Raw genomic sequence first — 21,761 nt, 5'->3', positions numbered from 1 at the left:
GCTTCACTAGCCCAGACTGCTATTTAATTTCTGTTATGGAATCTTTTTAGAATAATGGCTAAGCAAAACCAGATAATTTAAAAACATTCTATATCTGAAAAAAAAACCACAAAACAAACAAACAAACAAAAACTAAAAAACACACACACAAACTTCCAATAGAATAAGAAGTGGTACCAATGAAAAAATATGTCTTTTTATAATGGGGAATTTTTTTAAATTTAGGAAGGAGAGGTTATATACCATCATGATATTTTCGTCTTAGCAGAAACATTAATTAAACCTTAAAATGGATTTAAATTCACTCTGAATAAAGATTGCTTAGTTTTTTTTGTTTCATTGTGGATGGGAAGCCAGTCTGTATTTGCACAAGACTTTCCATAGCCTGAATTCACTGTAATTTTAGTATATAAAGATTACAAAAGTGAAAATACTAACTCCACTAAATTTGCTAGTGCTGTTTCTAGTGGAGTGCCTGAGACTTGAGTATCAGCTTCTCTACTTCAGCTCTTCATAGACAGGGACTGTCTTCATTGCTTCCTGAACATGGGTGAACCAACTGATCTCAGGTACAAAACTACCTTAGTCACCTTCTTTATAGCCCGAATAATGAGTATAAGCAATATTAATGTGGTTTCTCTGATGAAAAGATTTTTAGGCCTCAAAAATACTACAGATGTCCCTTATTTAACTTCATTTTATCTTTTCTTATTTCTCCACTACAAAGTATGTAGTGTAGAACAATTGGCATGACCTATTTGAGCACACTGCACCAAAAAAATGCAATGCTATTGATCATGAAGGACACGTGGAAGAAGCGTAACAAGAAACCAGTTACTGTGAGAGGCCAGCTACCACTTGAATACAAAAATAATAAAGAAACCCTCCTTGTTTGCTTGATTTTCACTTCTACATGTTCTGCAGGAGTTCAATTCAACTAATTTTTAACTCATCTAAAAATGTAAACTGTCTCAACCAGTTAAAAGAAACAGATGACTTCAGAAGAAAGTGACTCCTTCTATTTGAGACAGTATTTCATGATGGGATTAATCCCATGCAGATATAATTTTCAAATCAGTGAAGAACAAAACACAGAGACACTATATGTCTACTTGGCTATATGAGGTGAAAACCCTTCTAGATAATCATGAGCGTATAGACTGTAGATTAGATGCCCAGATGCAGCACTTAAAGCCTTGATGGAGTTTTATCCAGATTGCTTCATATCACCATTCTGACTACAGTTCTCAAGGAGGCTGTAATTCAGACCTTCTGAGGACACAGGTAAAGCAAAACTTTTATCTGGCTTGTCTCGTATGTTGGAGATGAATGATGACTAGCAAGAAAACTGGCTATTCTGTTACTGCCCTGTTGAAGCTGGATCAGAAAAAGGACAATCAAACATCTTTTTGGTAACCCTCTTTCTAGTTGTGGCTAAGTAATTCACCATACACACGCTGAGAAACACAACAAAACAGCCATGCATAAATGAAATAAACCAAAATAATAAATATTTATGGCTGCTACATTATGATTGAGTGTCTTCTTCATTCATAGCCTACTGCCTATATGTTTGGTTTCTAAGTACAGTGATCAGCTGAGGGAAGTTTCTGTTTGTTCTTCTTACTCACTGGAAACTCAGCAGATACTTACCTAAGCTGTAAATCAAAATGTTAACTCCTAGCTTTCATATTGTATTAGGAAAGAAAGATAGTAATATTTAAGGGATGCATTAAAGGCATTTAGACCTCTCTTATTTTTATTATTTTCTAGCATGAACATGAACAGAGACATAATTCATACCAAGACGAGGGCACTTCCCCTAGAAAACTGAAACACCACGTCCTTCCGCTCTGTGGAGCAACATATGAATACACCTAGTCATTTGTTCTTGAGCCATACTATTAAGATTCAAATCACACTTTTTATTACTGTTATGTCAAAATGCAATGACACAAACCAGTGACAACTGATAATGGGTGTGCCTAAAAATGAAATACAAAATTGCACAAACAGAAATCGCATTGTGAAGCATTAGCCCATATAGCATTGCTTGTGACTTTCCAATGTACAGTTTAAAAGCTTGGTCTGAATTTTGCATTTGTACACAATAAATCGGGGGAAAAAACCCTCCAAACACTCTGCTTCTATTCACCATAGATTAGAATCTTAGAGCTAAAATTTTATTGTCTGACAAATATTTAACGATCAAAACATCCAGATCCATGGCATTTTCTATGCGATTGGACAAAGTGTCTCAGCAATAAGCTTGACACAATTGCTCTGAATTACAGATGAAAGCAATGCAAAAACAACATTCTTCATTATCACTTGTAAACTAAATTAGTATGTTCTTTGCCTTGTATTTTTGCATAAAATCTACTGTGCAAATGACCATTTACTGTTACTAAAATATTTCTAATTCTAGTATAGAGACTAGACACCAAGGTATTTTATATCCCACCTCTTTAACATGTGTGAGAGCGGAAAATTAGCATAGACAAATACACAAGTAACAAATCTGGCATTGCTGCAAATACTTAGAATCACAGAATGTCCTGGCTGGAAGAGACCTCCAAGATCATCCAGTCCAGACCTAGACCTAACCGCGCAAGCTCGCCACTAGGCCATGTCCCTAAGCAACAGCTCCACATGCCGTTAAAATACATCCAGAGACAGTGACTCCAGCATTTTCCTGGGCAATCTATTCCAATGCCTGACAACCCTAAACAAAAGGACAAAAATATATCTTCCATATTACCTATTTTTTAACTCCCCTGCCACAATCCACAAATGGGATGTTTACTGGATGTCAAATATTTTCTTCTTCACAAAAGAACTTTTTTTCATTTTTTGGTCTTCCTTCCCAATAAACTGCAAAAAATTTACTTCAATTATTTCAAATACTCTGTCATATCATATTTTGGTTAAAAGGTGATGCATATATGACTAAATCAAGTCAATATCACATGATTGTACTTCCACCCAATAGGGTCTTCTGGGTGCTTTGGCTGCCAGAAGTTCATTCAAATTTATACATATTTCACTATACATATAATTATTTTTCTTAATTCGAGCCATGATGTTTCTGTTGAGGAATATGCAAAATCCATTCTGTTAAAGATGTAATTTCTAATATTATCTGTATTAGTTAAGGATTTGACAGTGTCTTTAAGTGTTCCTTGCAAACTGTAGGATTTAAGAAGAAAATTGTAAGGCAAGAATAATGGAGAGATGTTGCTGTTTCAAGATTAATCAGCACATGTGAAATATCATTTACTGGAAGTATAAAGACCAAACTTCCTGGTACTAAAATGGCAGATGTCAACACAACATATAACAGTCCAAACATTCTCCTCAAGCATCTCCTACTTCAGAAAAGCGTTTGTTGGATGTATGAAATTACCACATAAATTAAGGAATGCCCAAAGTATTATTATTGACCCCAGGTGGATCCAAAAGAAAGCAAATGAGTCTGGTTTTAAATACCACATGTCAAAGGAACTAAACCTTAATAATCACTGACGGTATATCTATGTTATACCAGCTTTACTATCTAAGTTTCAAGACCTTTAGTGGTTAGTCTCTTTAGTCTCCTACCAGTGGGATGAATTAACCCCTTATGCCTGGAAACTATTTGATCAGATCAAATTAGATTAAACACTTAAGCAAATGCATAACTTAGTAAACTTACAGGGAAAGTAAAAAATTATTAAAGAAGTTCTAAACTTTCTAACTCAGACCATCCAGCCAGGCAGAACCAAACTGGATTCACACACACAGACTGTACAGTTTTGATTCTTTAATCTAAGCCATTTCAGCAAGAAATCACAATTTCAACTGCGACTTGGGAGTAAAGAAATTTCTGATAAACAATACAGGATCAATTCATAGCTGCGTGGTTTTGCCCATTCAGCTCCTCAAAAATCTCCACATGATCAAGTTCAGCATTTTTTTTAATGTCCTTTGTTCAGTCCAATCAGTAATATGTTAGCTACTGTACTTGAAATGTACCCATAAATCATTTGCTTAAAATAACATTAAATAACTAATTGGAAATCCTTTTCAATGATAAGCAGTTGCAGTAAACTCACTTGTTCCTCATGTGAAAAGTACATGAAAAGTCAAATTGTATAGCTATAATGTTAAAATACTGATAAACCATCTCTACAGAAAGGCCCACTACAGTATCATACTAAGAAAATCTAGTTTCTCCGTCTCAGGAAAAACGTAGTATGTTTGCAAACATGTGCACACGATGGTCTATGCACAGACCCGTGAATCATTTAAATGGACATTTATATGAATTTTTGAGCAATATTACCTCAAGAGGGGATAAGTGATGTGTACTGTGTACATCCATACTGCCAAGTTGATTCACTCTGAGTTTCATACCAGATCTCCAGACTCCATCTTAGCCCAGCTAAGAATACGACAGCTGAAGGATGAAGATGCAGTATGAAGTGAATATGAACATTCCCTTACTGGGAAAAACCAGAGGTGGAACGATATGTGTCACAGTTCCTACTCTACAGACCCTATAAGCATATAACAAAGCACTTCAACTGGGAATAAAAAGGTCACTGCTTCTTACAAGCACAAAATAGACTACTCTGTGTACTGTTTATAACTAAAACGTATGCCATTCTTATTCATAGTAGGTTTACAACTACAGTTCCTTTTGTATTTCCTTACACCTTTTAAGACTCTATAAAACAGACTTAAAGAAATGGCAGGAAGATATGCCACCTTTTCTCCACTTGATTTTCCAAAGTTATCAAATTTGAAATGGTACTAACTGAAAAAAAGCCAAAATTAATACATTTCTAAGTCTCTGTAAGCAAAAATACTATATAATACTATATAACTATAGATAATTAATAATCATGTAATTGCCTCGTATGTGAAGATAGAAGTTTAAACATTAGCAATCATGAGAAAAAAAAAACAGGAAGTGAGAATTAGATGGGAAAGAACAGTTGGTTTTACAACTTAGAAAAGCAGGCATTATTTTCCAAGTTGCATTAGGTCAGTGGGTCTGAGTTTATTACAGCATTTATTGTGGCCCCAGTCCAGACTGAATTCAATAGGAATGTTTCCATTGACTTCAATATGCTTTGGATCAGGAACTATGCTGTCATGGCTTATATAATTTTTGTTGTCAACTGGGAATAATGGAGTAGTTCAGACTAGTCTGCCTAAAGTTCCAGAAGCCTTCAATTAACCTGTTTATTTACAGCACCAGTCTCATATTTATCTTAACAGCAATTAACTCTGCTGAAAATGTAGTATGGAATTAATTCAGTTAAAATAACTTGTCAGTCACAATGAAGAAGATAAGCTAGGTTGCAAATAAAGTCAGTTAAAAATAAATACACCTAAAGCAGACCTAAAAGTTACAAATTTTAGGAAAAGCTGCATTCACTCTAAAAAAAAATGTGGCTGAGTTTACAGCAAACATTGTAATTAAAGAATGATCATTGAAAGGATTGTGTTGTCAAAGCTAACATTTCCATCTTCCTGAAGTGGGAACAAGACTAACATCTGTTATAGTAGCTCCAGCAGTAAGTCATCAGGAAGATGTGCCCTTTGTACTCCAACAATTCAGAATTTGGAAGATAAAAACCACAAAAAAAAAACAAGTAACCAAACCTACTTGTAAAAAACTAATGACATATGGCACATCTACCAAAATCTTACTGCATCAGCTCTTTATTTGTGAAAAAAAGATTGCATGAGTTTATATATTAAAAAAAAACACACCACCAACACCACACCTGAATAACCATTTCACTTTATACATAAATGCATTTACAGATGTCATAATTTCCACAAAGAAATTACGTATTCTTTTGAGACCCAGGAGACAGCATCTGCAAAGCAAAGAGTAGTTCTAACTTCCCCTATGACTGTAATGTTGACACCTTTGAAAAGCAGACCATCAGTGTTCAGAGTTCAGCTGCTACTACCAAGGCATTTCAGACTAGTGGAAAAGCATGAATATTTGATCTGAGGCTAAGGATTTTAATAGACTCACACCAACCAGCTTCCTGAGTCTCCTGATCACATTTGTCTTACAGATTGACAGAAAATAATTTCTTCAAAACGTATTATTTATAAAGTGAGCACTATTCTGTAGCAGTATCTACCTTAAGGTAACAGAAAACTTGAGTATTCAGTAATCTATGAAACTTTTTGACAAGTATTGAATCTGTACAACACATTCTTTTCTGAGCACAGGAAATATGAAAGGATTACAGGATTTTTATGCTTTAATCTCCTGAGAGATTAAAAATAGAAAATCTTCAATAATCAGTCTTGATGCATTAAAAAACTAAACAAGTAACAGTTTCAGAAATAAAGATATTTTTCACAAGGCGTATTGCATAGATATAGTATAGACTTTTTAGGTTTGTTTCTAACAGGTATTTCGTAACTTAGTATATAAATTCAGATACAAAGTATAAATATTGAGTAAACAGCATCTTATTACATAAAACTGGTACAAACCAACATAAAATCAACATAAACTGCATCAAGCAAAGCATATGATTGCGACCAATGAAAACACATTTTTGCCACATGGTGTAAGTATTTCACTTCCACGTATCTCAGCCAGTGGTTGTCATCTGTTTCAGTCAATACTAATACACTGTGCTGCTCCTTCTATTTATGATATAGGAAGATAGGACTGACAAAGTATTCACACGTGATGCTGCATTGTCAAATACAATTGCTATTGGAAACAACTCTGCAAATACATTTTATAAATATGACCAATAAAAGCACAAAATTTGAGCTATTTTATTGCAGTTCAAGAGCAGATTTCCTCCTAAACAGAAAAAATATCCTCCACTATCTATTGCAAAGGTTTTGATTGTGAATTTTGAAATTCCTTTCATGACCAGTTCAAAAAAATTACGAAGTTTTCCATTATTCACAGTCCTAGTCTATTCACAGAATCACAGAATTTCTAGACTTGGAAGGGACCTCTAGAGATCTAGTCCAACTCTACCACTGAAGTAGGATCACCTAGAGCACTTTACACAGGACTGCATCCAGGCTGGTTTTTAGTATCTCCAGAAATGGAGAATCCACTATCTCCCTGGGCAGCCTGTTCCAGTGCTCTGTCACCCTCACTGTAAAGTTTTTCTTCATATTTATATGGAACTTCCTATGTTCCAGCTTGTGCCTGTTGCCCCTCGTTCTCACACAGGGAACTACTGAGAAGAGTCTGTCTCTGTCTTCCTTGCACCCACCCTTTAGATACTTGTATATATTGATAAGGTCTCCCCTCAGCCTTCTCAACTCCAGGCTAAAGAGTCCCAGCTCTTTCAGCCTCTCCTCATAAGAGAGATGCTCCAATCCCCTTATCATCTTCGTCACCCTCCTCTGGACTCTCTCCAGTGGCTCTCTGTCTCTCTTGAACTGTGGAGCCCAGAACTGGATGCAGTATTCCAGCTGTGGCCTCACCAGGGCAGAGTAGAGGGGGAGAATGACCTCTCTTGAACTACTGGCCACACTCTTCTTTATGCAGCCTAGGATTCCATTGGCCTTCTTGGCAGCAAGGGCACATTGCTGGTTCATGGATAATTTATTGTCTGTAAGGACTCCAAGGTCCTTCTCTGAACTACTTTCCAGCAGATCCACCCCTAACCTATACTGGTACTCAGATAATGGGCTAGTTTACCTCTCTTATGGTCTACCCAACTTAACCAAGTTAAATGTACAAAAATAGTGTTAAAATTACTTCCTGATTCTGTTGTAGACTTGAAGAGGGACTTGAACACCTTAAAATTTGCACATTTCATCTAACAATAGTAGATCATCTTATAAAATATGTTCCTCTTTCCACACCATTCATTCATTTCACATTTTTCACTCAAATATGGTGGTTGTGATGTTAATATTTCTCTCCTCAGTGCTTCTCATGAGAATGCACACATGGCTAGAGGCATAAAAGGGTGTAACTATTATTTTTTTTTTGCAGCAGGTAAATATAGGCAAAATAACATTTTTCAGAATTTCCTCCATTCTCAAAATATTTGCTCAGTTAATGAAATGACAGTCAGTGATAAAATACATATAGAGCTGTACTAAAGAAGAAGAGAGTTCATTAGAATCAGCTACATTCACATTTTAATAAGTAAATGTCATTCTTTCCTATATTATGATCAGCTGCCAGGCATATGTTCCAAGAACATGATCTCTAAAGAAAGTTATTAGTACACAGATAACACGTTTACTAGTAGTTCTGTGGTTTGTGTCTGGTTTTTTTAATAGAAAAATGCAAAGACAGACGAGAGAAACAACACTGAACAAAAGCTAACTACCAAGACATATTGCCTCAAGGTGTTGCACTCTGAGGGTTCCACTAAGCCAATTTGTTTGTAGGAAAGAGATCTGGACAATGGCATAATAAGGAAGGGGGGGAATAACGTCACATGGCACAGAAAAAAAAAAACAAACCACCAAAAAAATATTTTGTTCTGCACACTACCATATAACTCAGTCAGGAATTTTCTTTCCTTGGTTCCTCTTTCTGTTAATCTCAACATGGCTATAGATGCAGTAGAATTACATGAACTTTAGGTTTGTTTCCAAATATACAGGCCACCCAGCTATACCAGTTTCATGCTGTAAAGATTTCTGCTTTATAAAGAAAAATACAGTAACTTCTGTTGAAGATTTGTATATCCTTAGTGTATCTTGAAGGCATTTGAAAAATAATTCTGCTACCATACCCTAGCATAAACCACACATTTTTCATGGAATGCACTGATATAGATCCGACATTTCTGATGCAGTTACAAGAGGTCAACAAACCAGGAGTATAACAGGTGTAACAGTGGGACTCAGGTCAGAAGCTGGAAGCCATGTCATGCTGCTATCACAGGCACAAACAAGGCCACATTTGAGGTCTTATAATGTGACTTAAATATTAAGGCCAAACTCTACCCTTTTAAGCGTTTGCAGATGTATTTCTGAAAAATATGATTTCTGGAGAGTAAACATAAGCAGCTGCAAATGTTCAGACATATTACTTGTGGCAGGACAGCATATGCTAGGCCTAGAAGAGTGCTATAAATGTCCTGCCAGCTTCACCTACAATTACTCAGTACAGTGTTCCCATCTGCAGGATTGTAAACATAAGGAGAAGTCTAGCAATTCATTAGACATTGGAATGGACTTCCCAGGGAAGTGGTGGAGGTACTGTCCCTGGATGTGTTCAAGGAAAGGCTGGATGTGGCACTTAGTGCCATGGTGTAACCGATGTGGTGGTGTTGGTCATAGGCTGGACTTGATGATCTTAAAGGTCTTTTCCAGACTTGGTCATTCTGTGACTCTTTGAAAGCTTCTACCGAAACCAAACTCAGACAAAACTCTGTCTACCTTAAAAAGGACAGCCAGGCTGAAATTACCCTCAAATAAATCTTGATTTATTCTATCTTTTAGAAAATTGGTCCCTCAAAAAAAGCATATTTATCAAAACAGCCTGTCACCAGTAAGACAGATGACTACCCATTAAACCATTCAAGTGACAGCATGGCCTATTTTTGCCATAAGTAAAATGAGCTTGATTACTTGCTTTCCTAAATGCTATCTAAATTATTCTGGCCATAATGTCAAACATTATTCTTACACAGAGTGGGTAGGATGGGAATGGCCTGGCTATCTTAAGTTCCAAACAGTACTATGGAGGGGAAACAACCACATCACTTGGAATTATTTACTCAAGTTTTACAACCTACTTTTTCCTCTTCATAAATTTGGGGATTAATGAGAGTAATAATACACCAGGAAGTATGTTGTCCAAAACATGACCACACCTCTCAGAGGCTGGAGGCAATGGGAGTTCAGTTCAACTGTGCTCTTCATCCTAGACAGTTACCTCTTACATGTTGTCTCAAGATGCATTCATTTCACTACCATCCTCTTTTTATTTGCTAAAGCAAGAGAGATCATAAAATAGCTATTTTTAAAAGACCAATTTTACAAATTAGGCCATGTCTAACACTAATGTGGCTGAATGGAAGAAATAAAGACTGCACGTATGTTTGTGTGGGCAGGGTATCCATGCAACCTGTTGAGCTGTCCCAGGGCAAAAGTTGCATCTGGCTGGTCAATGATATGGAGTCATACAGTTTCAACATTATCATCCAAAGCTTGTCTTGAGCTTAAGCAGCCTAGCTGGCTGCCACAGGCTGCCACAGCAGAGTTCAGTCTCCCTCCCTCTCACATCAGTGCCCTAACTACTAGGGTATCCCATCAGAGAAGATTATACTGAATTGCACAAAAGAGGAGCACTTTCTATCAGACAAAAGCCAACTACCCTCTACTTGAATATGGGAGCCCACATTCCACATGGCTGAAGTTAGCATTAATTTTCCACAGCCCAAGTACACACTTTTGCCACAAAGCTGGTAAAGATGGGAGCATCATGTTTGCACATGCAATGTCTTGCTATACCGGCAGAGGCAGATATGCTGCTCTTACATTTCCTACTGGTTACCTTGAGGCAACTTCCTGAACAGCATGTAGTCTTTCTGTTCTTCAGAAGAACCTCCACTGATTATAAATGAAGCACAGAGTGCAATCTGGCTTGCCCTGGTAGGACTGTGTACAATCTTTTATTGTTTATATATTGGAAGTCTTCCTCTATATTATTTTATTATGATTTTGAAAGACTCCTAGGTGATTTTAATGTCATAGATCTGCCACTTCATTTTTCTTTTAAGCAAAAATATGGGACTCAAGTCACGAGTTTACATCGATGTTCAAAATGTTCTATTGTGAAGCATTTATATTCATTTTAAATCAAAACATATTTCTTTAGCAGATACAGGTCAGACTTAACCAAAGCTATCAGATCAGAAAGAAAGCTTATGTCAGAAGTGTCTTCTTCCTATTTTTAGACTAATTAAAAAAAAAAAAAAAAATCACAATTGCTAACTAACATTTTTTCTAAAAATGGAAAGAGACAGTACAAGGGTAGGAACAGAAGTTTTGTTATTATTTCAACACATTTGTTATCATGTACTAACAATATACCAAAACCTCTTGACTAGTATTTTATGGTTCTAAATATAAAAAAGACTGAAAGTGAATGTTAATCTCAAGATACCATAGACTGTAAAAGGTTAACGTATCTCACAGTTATTTGGGGCAGAAAAAGAGGAAAAAAATAATGCCAAGTGAGGAATTATGTGTGTTCTTTACTTAAGCCAGCCAACCAGGAAGAAAGTCTCAGGAATGACTGCCCACTGTCTTGCAGTCTACTCAGTGTTTTTTGAGGTTTTGATGAGTATACAAAAAATTGGTATGGAAGAGCTTGAGAATTTTTCAGCTGAGAGTGAAATTTTCATCTCCTAGTTATAAAAATTCTCTGACAGATTTCAGTACCATATAACACATAATGCCTCGTTATACCCAAAATCAGAAAATTTCTGAATGTATAAAGCTTTATGTCCTTAACTTATAATTCATAATGAAATTCATTTGGAAGGCAGTGTTCCACCAACTAAGCTCCAATTACTGTTCTTGGCCTACAGAATTACTGATGGTTTGAAGACAGCTGGCTCCCACTTGGCACTCAAAGCTTTCAGCTATTGCTACAGATATTGTGGCTCCTCTGTTTCAACCAGTCTGGTGCCCTTAAAGAGCCAAACAAGGAGGAGAAAACCTACCTATCACATGTAAAGAAGAGGAAAAATTAGCTGCCCTGAGGAGCTGCCCAAACACCAGCAGAGGATCAATGTCAAAACAAACAAAAATGCAGTAGCATGTTCCCCAGCTAAGCAAGAAGAACAGAGATACAGATAACATGGACAGTGTAACAAGATGCAAGGAAATAAAAGACCAATAAAACTGGACACAGGAGGAGAAGCAGACAGTGAAAAAATAAAATTTAAAGTGCAATTAACAACTATATGAAAGAATATATACCATGGTGCAGAAATGAGAGTTAAAAACTCCCATAATCTTTCCTCGTGTAACTGTTAATCTCTAACCACATCATTCTATCATAGGAAATTAGTCAATAACGAGATAATTTTATAACATATATACAAATATATAACAGCAATATAGTTAAGAATCTTTTATTTTAAGGCATCTTTAACTTTATAGGCTTGTTCATTTATTTAACTAAATCCAAATTCAAAGATGGAACACCAGAAAATAAAAAAGCATTTTTACAAAAATGGCCATATCAACCAATTCAAATCAACAAGGATGAAACGTGAAATATAAAATCTGTCAACTAAAAAAACAACCAACAAAACAACACCAAACAAAAATGCCCCAAACAAATCAGTGCATAAGGATATGTTGGCAGTTTAATCACTTACAGGGTCTCCACGATGTCCTTCTAGGCCTGGAGATCCAGGTTGTCCAACTTCTCCCTTCAATATAATTATATCTATTAAACATAATATTAAAAAAAATATACCCTTCCTTTGCAAAATAAAAAAATATTTTATTTTTAATAGAATCATAGAATGGTTTGGGTTTGAAGGGACCTTAAAGATAATCTAGTTTCAACCCACCCACCATGGGCAGGGATATCTCCTACTAGACCAGGCTGCTCCAAGACCCATCCAGCCTGGCCTTGAACACTTCCAGGGAGTAAAATCTAAACCAAACACATATGATCAAGGCTTTATCAAACAAGTATCTCTTAAAAAACAGTTTCAAACACAGTAAGTAGTGTTGTCAATCTCATATTCCCTCATGATGTGTCCAAAAGACAGCTGACAAACAGTTTACAAAATGAGGTGAGAGACAACTGTCTTTTGAATGAGAACAGCAATTGCTGGTTGAAGAAGTGCATAAAACTTCAAATAAATTCTTATTGTACAATTGTTAGTACCACTAATAGTCTGAAAACTACTTCAAAGCACTCCAGAATACAGCAGTACCAGACATGATCAAATCTTTATGTCCTTACTCAAAATAACAATGATACAAAAATATTCTGGAAATTTGAAGAATAATTCCAGAAATAAAAGCACATCAAGCAAACGCAAAGATCAATTTATATATATATAGTATATTTATATATAATATATATATATATAATATATATAAAGATTATACATATATAGTATATATTATAGATTTTTATGTGTATATAAATATATATATAAAAATTTATCTGGTAATCATCTACTTAAACTGGACTTGAAGCAACAACGGGTAGCATCTGGGTTTCAAGACATGCTTTTTTTTTCCACATTCTTTCCCAGAATGAAAATTGTAAGAAAACAGGAAAGCTCCAGCAGAAATTTCCTTCAAAGACAGCCCGTATGTGACTGCTCTGAATTTCATTACAGACCCAGAATGAAGCAATGTTTTATAGCAAGCAGATGTTGAAGTCAAGCTGACAAAATGTTTGAATTCATAATACAGCTTCTGGTAACTATTATAATATAAAAATGAATAAAAACAAATGAGTGTGTCATATTTTTGTAGTACAATAATTACATTAAGAAAATAACCAAGAAAATTACTTCACACAGGTTCATACAACTAATATGCTGAATTATCTGTGCATTGTTTAAAAGCATAAAAACAGATTAAAATGCTCTATAAACTCACACTTTATCAGTATAATACTTCCCTCTCAAGGGGCCAGCAGCGACACTTAGAATTTTATGTTAAACAACTGTGACTGTTACCTGACCAAGTTATCGAATTCCAGAGAGGAAAAAAAATCTACTATCTAATTATTTTTTTCTACTTTCTATAGTACCAGGGAAGGAATTTCTCCACCAACTTAGCAGAGATATGCGCATGCGTACATATACATATACATGTGTCTAGATATACATATATACACACATATATTGAAAATAAGGTAGGATTCACTGGAAATAAATTCATGCAGGTAACTAAGCTCTTTCACAGCCAATGGAAGTCTAGTCAAGACAATTGATGGAGGCTTGATTCAGCTGATCAGCTACCAGGAGCTCAGTTTCATTACCCACACACAGAGACATTTGGTCATATTTGAGATACACAAGTGTGTCTTGTCTGGATTCCTACTCCCACTCCAGAAAGGCACTGGCTTTCCATAGGACTTAGGTCATATTTGTTAGCTCCCTTGGGATGCTTTGGACACTAATGCACCAGAGGCTTTTACACAGGCAACTAAGCTGGTATGTACAAGTCTTCCGTCTTGGAGCTGAATTGCTGTCCAGACTCCAGTGGTGTTACTGGGTAGACCTCCATTGACTTATATTGACTCCATTGACTTATAGCTGCTACACCCATAGACACAAATTTAGCTGTGTCTTAAGAATGCCTGTTAAATTGTCTTTCTCTGACATATTTGCAAGTGTCAGAAGTACATGCTCTTGTAGATATATATTAATAATGACAATTGTAGGGAAGTATCAATGGGATTTGAAGATTAAATTAATGTGGCAGTATTTAAAACCAAACCTAGTAGCAAATACAGAAGTCCTTCAGTATTGTAGAAATAATTTGTTGTTAGTTGCCGAAGTTAACTTCAGAAAAAATGAGCATTACCAAAATTATTTTTTTTCCACAGATAAGATTTACAACTTCTTTTACTAACATATCTTAAGGGTGTAAACTTAAGGGCAGTTAAAAAAAAGGAGTACACCAATCTGACATAAAATAAAGTTATTCCATTACCTTACAGCCCTGGCTCATTAGGCCTTTCAAAGAGACCAAATAAAATCGGAAATATTGAGTTTACTTATCATAAAAGTTAAATTTTATGTATACAATTTAAAGGTTGTTATTTTAGATGTGTTCTAATAAATGTTTTAGTTGCAGGATGCTTACTCACATACTGAAGGTGGGTGATTTTTAGAATATCAGTGCTGTAGTATTGTATGTAAGTGATAATTAAACTGTTTAACTTCAAATCAAGACACCTACATGTTTTTCTACCCAAAGTCATCTAGAGATATGTTTGGAATCTAAAATCCCATTACAGTGAACAGCAGCTTGATTCAGTTACCTAGCCTGGTGCTATTTGAGGTGCTTTAGGACAGTCAATGCTTCCCCATCCAGCTTGCAGGTACTACCTACAGGAGATTTGTAAACTTGTGAAATTGTTTTGTTTTTTCTGAAATTGGTTTGGGGTACCCAAAACAGCAAATAGGACTGCAGATGATCAGTGATCTCACAAAAGTTAAAGCAGGTAGCAATCAGCAACTGAATTACTATAGAGGCTCCATTTGCTATATTTACTAAGCTTGATTCAGTTGTCAGCACACAGATGTGCAGAACCATTTCCTGCTTCTAGTATGGGTGAAACACTTTTCACCATTATGACCATCAAGGATGGTACAAACAGCCTATCCTTGAAGGCTATCCAGACCCAGCTGAGCAGCTTGGTATGGATTCAGTGCTGTCCCATTCATGAGCAGGAGGCTGATCCAGGAGATGTCTCAAACAAAGTCCCCTCCAGCCTGAGCAAGCCTGCTCAGGATCCACCTTGTTGGCAGCTGCTGCATGGAACAGTTTAGGTCTTGTGTCATATCTCTCTGCTGCAGTCACAGATATGCCATGGTATCTCCACCTGCTCTAGACAAGCAGTCACAAAACGGAAGACCAACCCAGATACCTAACTACAGTGATAGGAATTTAGACAAATGTACTTAAAAGTACACTTGCATTTTTAGACACTGAAGGAACATTAATCTTGAGCAGCTCTAGATCACTTTATTATTATTAAGTAAAATATTATAGGAACAAAGCTGCTCTTAAAAAGCTCTTTGAGATCAATGCATTTATATAGCTTTTTTTTAAATTTTATTTTCTTGTGAATTTAAAACTGATACTGCTGAAGCCCATCTTTTCATAAATTAGAATAGTGCAAGCAACAACTGGGTAAACAAAATGTCCAGTGAGCTCACGGACTGCAACACATTATAGTAACATCAGACCCTGTGGTCTTTTTTTACAGTAGATAGATACTTAGTGCACTTGAAAAAGTGTTCTAAATGAAATATAAAGGGGACTGCACAGTAAAGAGAATATGAAGATAAACATGAATCCAATACTGAAGGTGTTTTCCCCTAATTTTAATCCAGCTCCCGTCAAAAGCAAGATTACTTCCTTCTTAACTGTACATAACAGGTACCTTCTGCAGCATATGCATGTATATATATATTTCATTAACAGATTCATAAAGTTTCAGAAACACAAACAGGAGAAGGGAGACGAAGTAGAAACAATCTCTGACAGTCACTAATATATTCTTAATACAAGCTTTTTCCCTGCTCACAAGTCAACTGAAATCAATGACACCTGCCCACTGACTGTAGCAAACTTTGGCATTTCCCAGTAACATACATTATTTTAATTTACAGTAATTCTTCACAGAATAAAATGAGCATACTTGGACAAGATATAAACGTACATTAAAATGTATAAATGTACATACCTTGAAGCCAGGACTTCCTGGTAATCCATCTTTCCCATTTCTGCCAGGGTCTCCCTGTGGCAATAGTGAACAGTCATCAGTATGGGAATTAACAAGCAAAAGCTAGAGGCAAATTATCTTCACAAAACTTACAGCTCGCCCAGGCATTCCTGGAAACCCCATATCACCTTTTTCTCCTTTTGAACCCTGAGAAACACAGCAAATGAAAAGGAAGTAGTGCTCAACATTTATGCTACAAAGTAAGCATATTTAACCTATAACTCATGTATGCTATGTCTTATTTTGAAAATGTATGGAAGATCTGCTTCTTCTTTAACACATGCAGTGGTCAATTAATAACTACTCCCTGTTACGGGAACATAATTATTATCTAAAATATAGAAATGCATAGACCCTCTTTCAAATTGCTTCAAACTCTAGGCCAATAAATACAAAAAGAAAATATAAGGACAGGTGAAAATGTAACTGTTAACATTGGATGACCAAAAATATGCCCTTAGAAATAAAAATATTTACATACAAGCAGCCCTTATATAAATTACAGATTAAAACAACATCTCTCTTCCAGGCCTCTGTCAGTCTCAACTCCATTTGTGTGCTCCCCTGTCTCCTCTCCCGCTCTTCCCTTCAGTTAAATGGTTCATTCACATGTCTATGTATTAAAAAGCACAGACTTCTTTGAAATATTATTATACATACCACATATTAAAAACATCAATATATTTGCAAAAAAACCACATATTTATAAGTATTTTTTATTATGTTAAAATGAACTACTATCAGAAGGATTAAGAGAGTTCTCAAAATATCCAGAAAAGCAGAGCATGAATGCAGTATTTCTTGACACAAGTATATCCACTAACTTCAGTGGAAATTTTTCTCAGCTCTTAAATTAACTGCAGAACGAAATCCTCTGTGAATACACCTACTATAAAAATACAAATGGTATTGTACTGTGTGCAGGTGCCCCAGCGCCAGCAGCAGGGCTATAGGGGGGTGTTCATCAGGAGAGGCCCCAGGCCAGACACAGCTGGTTCCAGCCAGTTCCAACACACCCTCTGCAGAGCACAGCTGAGCCCCCCAGCCGAGGTGGTGATGCCTTGGGGAAATGTACTTAGGAAAGGGCAAAAACACAACACAGGCAAAGCACGGACTGTGGGGAAAAAAGTGAGATAAAAACTGCAGACACCAAGGTCGGTGAGGAAGGAGGGCAGGAGATGTTGCAGGTGCAGAGATTCCCCTGCAGCCCATGGAGACCTCATGCTGGAGGGCATGGAGGACCTCACAGAGGACACATGCTGGAGCAGGAGAGAAGTGTGAGAAGGAAGAGCAGAAAGGAACTGGTATGGACTGACCACCCCACCCTGCTCTGTATTCCCCATTCCATGAAGAAGTGAAGTTGAGCCTAGGATAAAGCAGGGTGAGGGGAAAGTGTTTTTAATTTTTGTCTTTGTTTCTCACTATCAAAACCTATTTCAGTTGGCAATTAATTAAATTAATTTTCTCCAAGTCAAGTCTGTTTTCCCTATGACAGTTAATTGCTAGGTGATCTCCCTGTCCTTCTCTGGACCCACAAGCTTTTCCATCTTATTTTCTCACCCTGTACTGTTGACAAGGGAGAATATAAGTGGCTGGGGGGGCATCAGGCAGCCAGCCAAAATCACACCACCACAGATACCAATAACATTTTGCTTTAATTTATGATTATACTTTCACTTGCCTTTTTCCCATATATTCCTGGCACTCCTTGGTCTCCTTTAGGACCTCTTTCTCCCTAGACAAGAAGTGCCTGAATAAGTTGATTTTTTAAATAGTAGTTATATACATAGATATACAAAGTATACATTCATAGCAGACATAAAATGAAGGAGGCAAAGAGCTTCATCTGATATAAAAAAATATACTCAAGACAGTAAATACAAATAATGAATTTTCCAAGTTCTCCTAGAGGAGAAGCCCAGTGTCCAACACTGCTGGTGAGACACTCCATAGCTCACAGACTTAAGGCTTCTATTTCCAGTGGAAGGCACTTTGATTTTTTGGTCACTTCAATATAGGCAGGTGTCTAAGTGAAAATTCAACTCTTTGAAAAGTGCTGCACTCTTCTGAAAACCTTATTTGAAAAGCTGAAAACAAAAATTTGGAAAACTTAAGAAGCAAATTCAGTTGAGTACCAACACAGAAGAGCAAAATATACAGTTGATGATCTTTTGAAGAACATACACATGAAAGAAACTCATTGGGTAAGACCAGAACTATCCTTCAGAATGCTGTCACTCAAACTGAACGACTTCAAGAAAATTATATAATTTTTTTATTTTTTTTTACACATTATGCTCTAAGTAGTTGTAAAATCAAAATTCAAAGTAATTAATACAGAATGCCATAGAACAGAACAAATATTTTTTAAAACCCCCACGAAACAGGTGGTTTCCATTCCTTGATATGTCCGTAATAAAGTCCCATGGCACGTACCTTCCTTCAAGTTCAGCATCATAAGTATTCATTTTATGTTGCTCATCAAATACACTGACATAATATTGTACATAATCTTATTTTTCCTTTAAATTAAACTATAGAGCAAGCTGAAATGTATTAATATTGTAACAAGAAGTATTGAATTTCAACCTTTGGTGCTGGCATTCCATGTAATCCAGGAAAGCCAGGTAGTCCACGGTCACCCTAAAAGAGCAAAGATATTTTAAATCCTTTTATCTAAAAGAGTAGTTACATACTATAGTAACACTCATATTCTCAATGATTAACAAACAGTCGAAAGACATATATCACCATATAAACTACATAACCTTGGTATGCTGACTGATGAGAGTTCATTGATCTTTAAACAGGATTCAATACATAACAAAAAAAGTAAACAATCACTAAATTTTTTATCATATACTTTACTGTAATCTCTAAACAAGGCTTATGGAGGTTCAAAAGTAGAGATTTATCTTTGACAAGAGGAAAACAAGCTTTGAAAAGAGCTCTGAAAAATCTCTGTAAGAGCTGTGATAATTCTTCCATCCATTCCTAATTCATGAAGAATAAGGGAATTCCCTAAATCTATTGGTAACTCTTACTGAAAAAGTCAAAGACCTACTGACCTTATCCAATTTCTCACCAGTTCACTCTAAATGAGTGAAATATTAAAAAAAATAAGGTTTTAAGTACTTTGTCTTAAAAAACCCACCCAAATTAAAACAAAATACACCGACAAAACAACTTTGGCACATTGACAAATGAATTCTCATTTCAGTGGAAGAAAGAATCCACTTGGGTAAAAGCAGCCTGCAATTGAAAACAGAAGCTGAAACATGAGTTCTTTTTGTTGTCCTCACAGGTGTCAGGAATTTCAGAACTTTTAGTATTAGTACTGAAGATCTTTACCTGTCTACACTCTGTCTTCAAGCTCCCTTGAGCGATTACAAAAGGCTAAATTATAACTTGGCACTACATGACTTGAAATAATGAAAACAAGCTTAATTCCTTGTTCCAGTAGACCTACTTTGCTCAGAACAAAGAGGCAATCACAAAATCACTTTTAGACAATCACCATTGTTTTCTCTCTGTTACTATCTAACTTTATATTGAGCAATGTATTTCAATTTGTTTAATACCTTTCTGTCATAAAGGAGGAATATTAAATTATGCTCAGGGAGTTCTTTTATATAACTTTTCAAGTTCTAAAACAAAGGGTGAAACAAAACATGTCTCAGTGGTATTTATTAAAACCATTCATGTTTAAGCAGATTCAGAGAGGCCTGTTACATGTTCACAGAAGACAGAAACCCTACCACAGAAATAGTAGTTTGTGGGTTAATGCTATCACAGCATCTCACAAGAAATAAGTACTGAAAACAGGTAACGTAATAGAGTTAAAAAAATCAGCAAAACTTATCAAATGAACACTTCATGCACCCATTGCTCCTTAATGAAGAGAATGGACAGTCAATTTCTGCTCAAAAGTGGTGAATCAATTATTGGATAAATTTAAAAAGCTGGCAAAGTACACAGAAACTTTACAAGAAATGGGATGAAATTAAGAGCTGAAAATTTGGGCTGAATCATCAGGAAAAATATTCTAATGGCAAGACCTATTTTACAATGGAAAAAGTTTTCTGAAACAGTGGTGGAAGCCCTGTTTCTTGGCACATTTTAAACAAGGCTGGATTAAGCATTAGGAAATATTCTGTGACAAAACCCTGTCAGGAGAATAATACAGTTTTTCATCATCACTATCTTACTTTCTGCACATGGCCCAATACTGACTGATTAATTAGATTAACATCTCAGATCAATCAGATTAAGATGCCTAAAGCACAGAACAAATAAGCACATTTTCACAAATCTTGCATTTGAGAATTCTGCTGACCAGTGATGAATTTAAAGACCTGCTTTAATATTGGAAACTTTAGAAGAAGGAAATTCTACAGTAAAATCTGTCTGGAAATCAATTGTTTGTTTTTTAAAAAGGCTTTGAAGTTTTAATAAACCAAACCAAATTTTTATCACAATCTACTTAGATCTCTGCTAAACATAGGCCAGAAGTGTGAAAGAAGGGTGGACACATATTTACGTATCAATGAGACTTGCCAATAGCCAATGGCTAGTTTATTCACAGTGTATACAGGAGTTCCAGATTCAAGCTTATGTTGATTACCAAAAGGATGTTATACATAAACCGCCACATCTGTCTGCAGCTCTAAGCTACTGGCTACACCTCAGCTACAATTTTTCCAAAAAAAGCTTTGGGTTCAATGAGTCAGTGTTTTCTGATAAGAAGTGCCATCTGAAATTTCATACATAGCTCATCTGGATGCAAAGAGAAAAAGTGTGAGAAGAGACAGAAAAAAAAACACATTCTGACAGTTGTCTGTATTGTGCTTCTAGGTACCCACATTCAGACATGTTTGCAAATAGAAATTATTCAGTGCAATAAAGGTGTTACCAGCAGTGCTAAAGCCTATATAAACTTTATTAAATAAAGCAGATCAGATTCACAATTGAAGTAACATTCTAAATTTAGGATTCTTATTCCTTCTTTATTATCTTTTTAGTACACAATTCTCTCAGAAGGCTCATGTTAAAATATTGATACTATGAATTGTACAACCAAATACGATAAATGGTAAGAGTAAAATATTTTTATCTATTACTCGTTTCCTGGTTTTGTTTTGGTTTCTTTTGTTGTTGTTGTTGTTATTTTTACCTTAGCCCCGTCTTTCCCTGGCTCTCCCTTGATACCTGGTAAGCCACGTGGTCCCTAAAAAAGAAAAAATTAAAACCAGCTCAAATACTAATAAAATCTGATGCAGAATAAGACACAGAAATGTAA

General features: G+C 35.8%; 1 protein-coding gene across 1 annotated transcript in view; it reads right to left on the bottom strand.

Annotated features, from left to right (window-relative positions):
• COL21A1 (collagen type XXI alpha 1 chain) overlaps positions 1 to 21,761 on the bottom strand; it is a 102,881-nt gene that overhangs the window by 28,307 nt on the left and 52,813 nt on the right. The window contains exons 12-17 of the mRNA XM_051614894.1: positions 21,636 to 21,689; positions 19,052 to 19,105; positions 18,144 to 18,197; positions 16,556 to 16,609; positions 16,424 to 16,477; positions 12,351 to 12,404 (exon numbers count right to left, since the gene is read on the bottom strand). Coding sequence (XP_051470854.1) covers positions 12,351 to 12,404; positions 16,424 to 16,477; positions 16,556 to 16,609; positions 18,144 to 18,197; positions 19,052 to 19,105; positions 21,636 to 21,689 — 324 coding nt within the window. The remainder of the gene's footprint in view (positions 1 to 12,350; positions 12,405 to 16,423; positions 16,478 to 16,555; positions 16,610 to 18,143; positions 18,198 to 19,051; positions 19,106 to 21,635; positions 21,690 to 21,761) is intronic.

The sequence above is a fragment of the Apus apus genome, chromosome 3 (assembly GCF_020740795.1).
Source record: "Apus apus isolate bApuApu2 chromosome 3, bApuApu2.pri.cur, whole genome shotgun sequence".
NCBI classification, from domain to species: domain Eukaryota; kingdom Metazoa; phylum Chordata; class Aves; order Apodiformes; family Apodidae; genus Apus; species Apus apus.
Note: the sequence above shows the minus strand (reverse complement) of the source record. Positions and strands in the feature narration are given on the sequence as shown.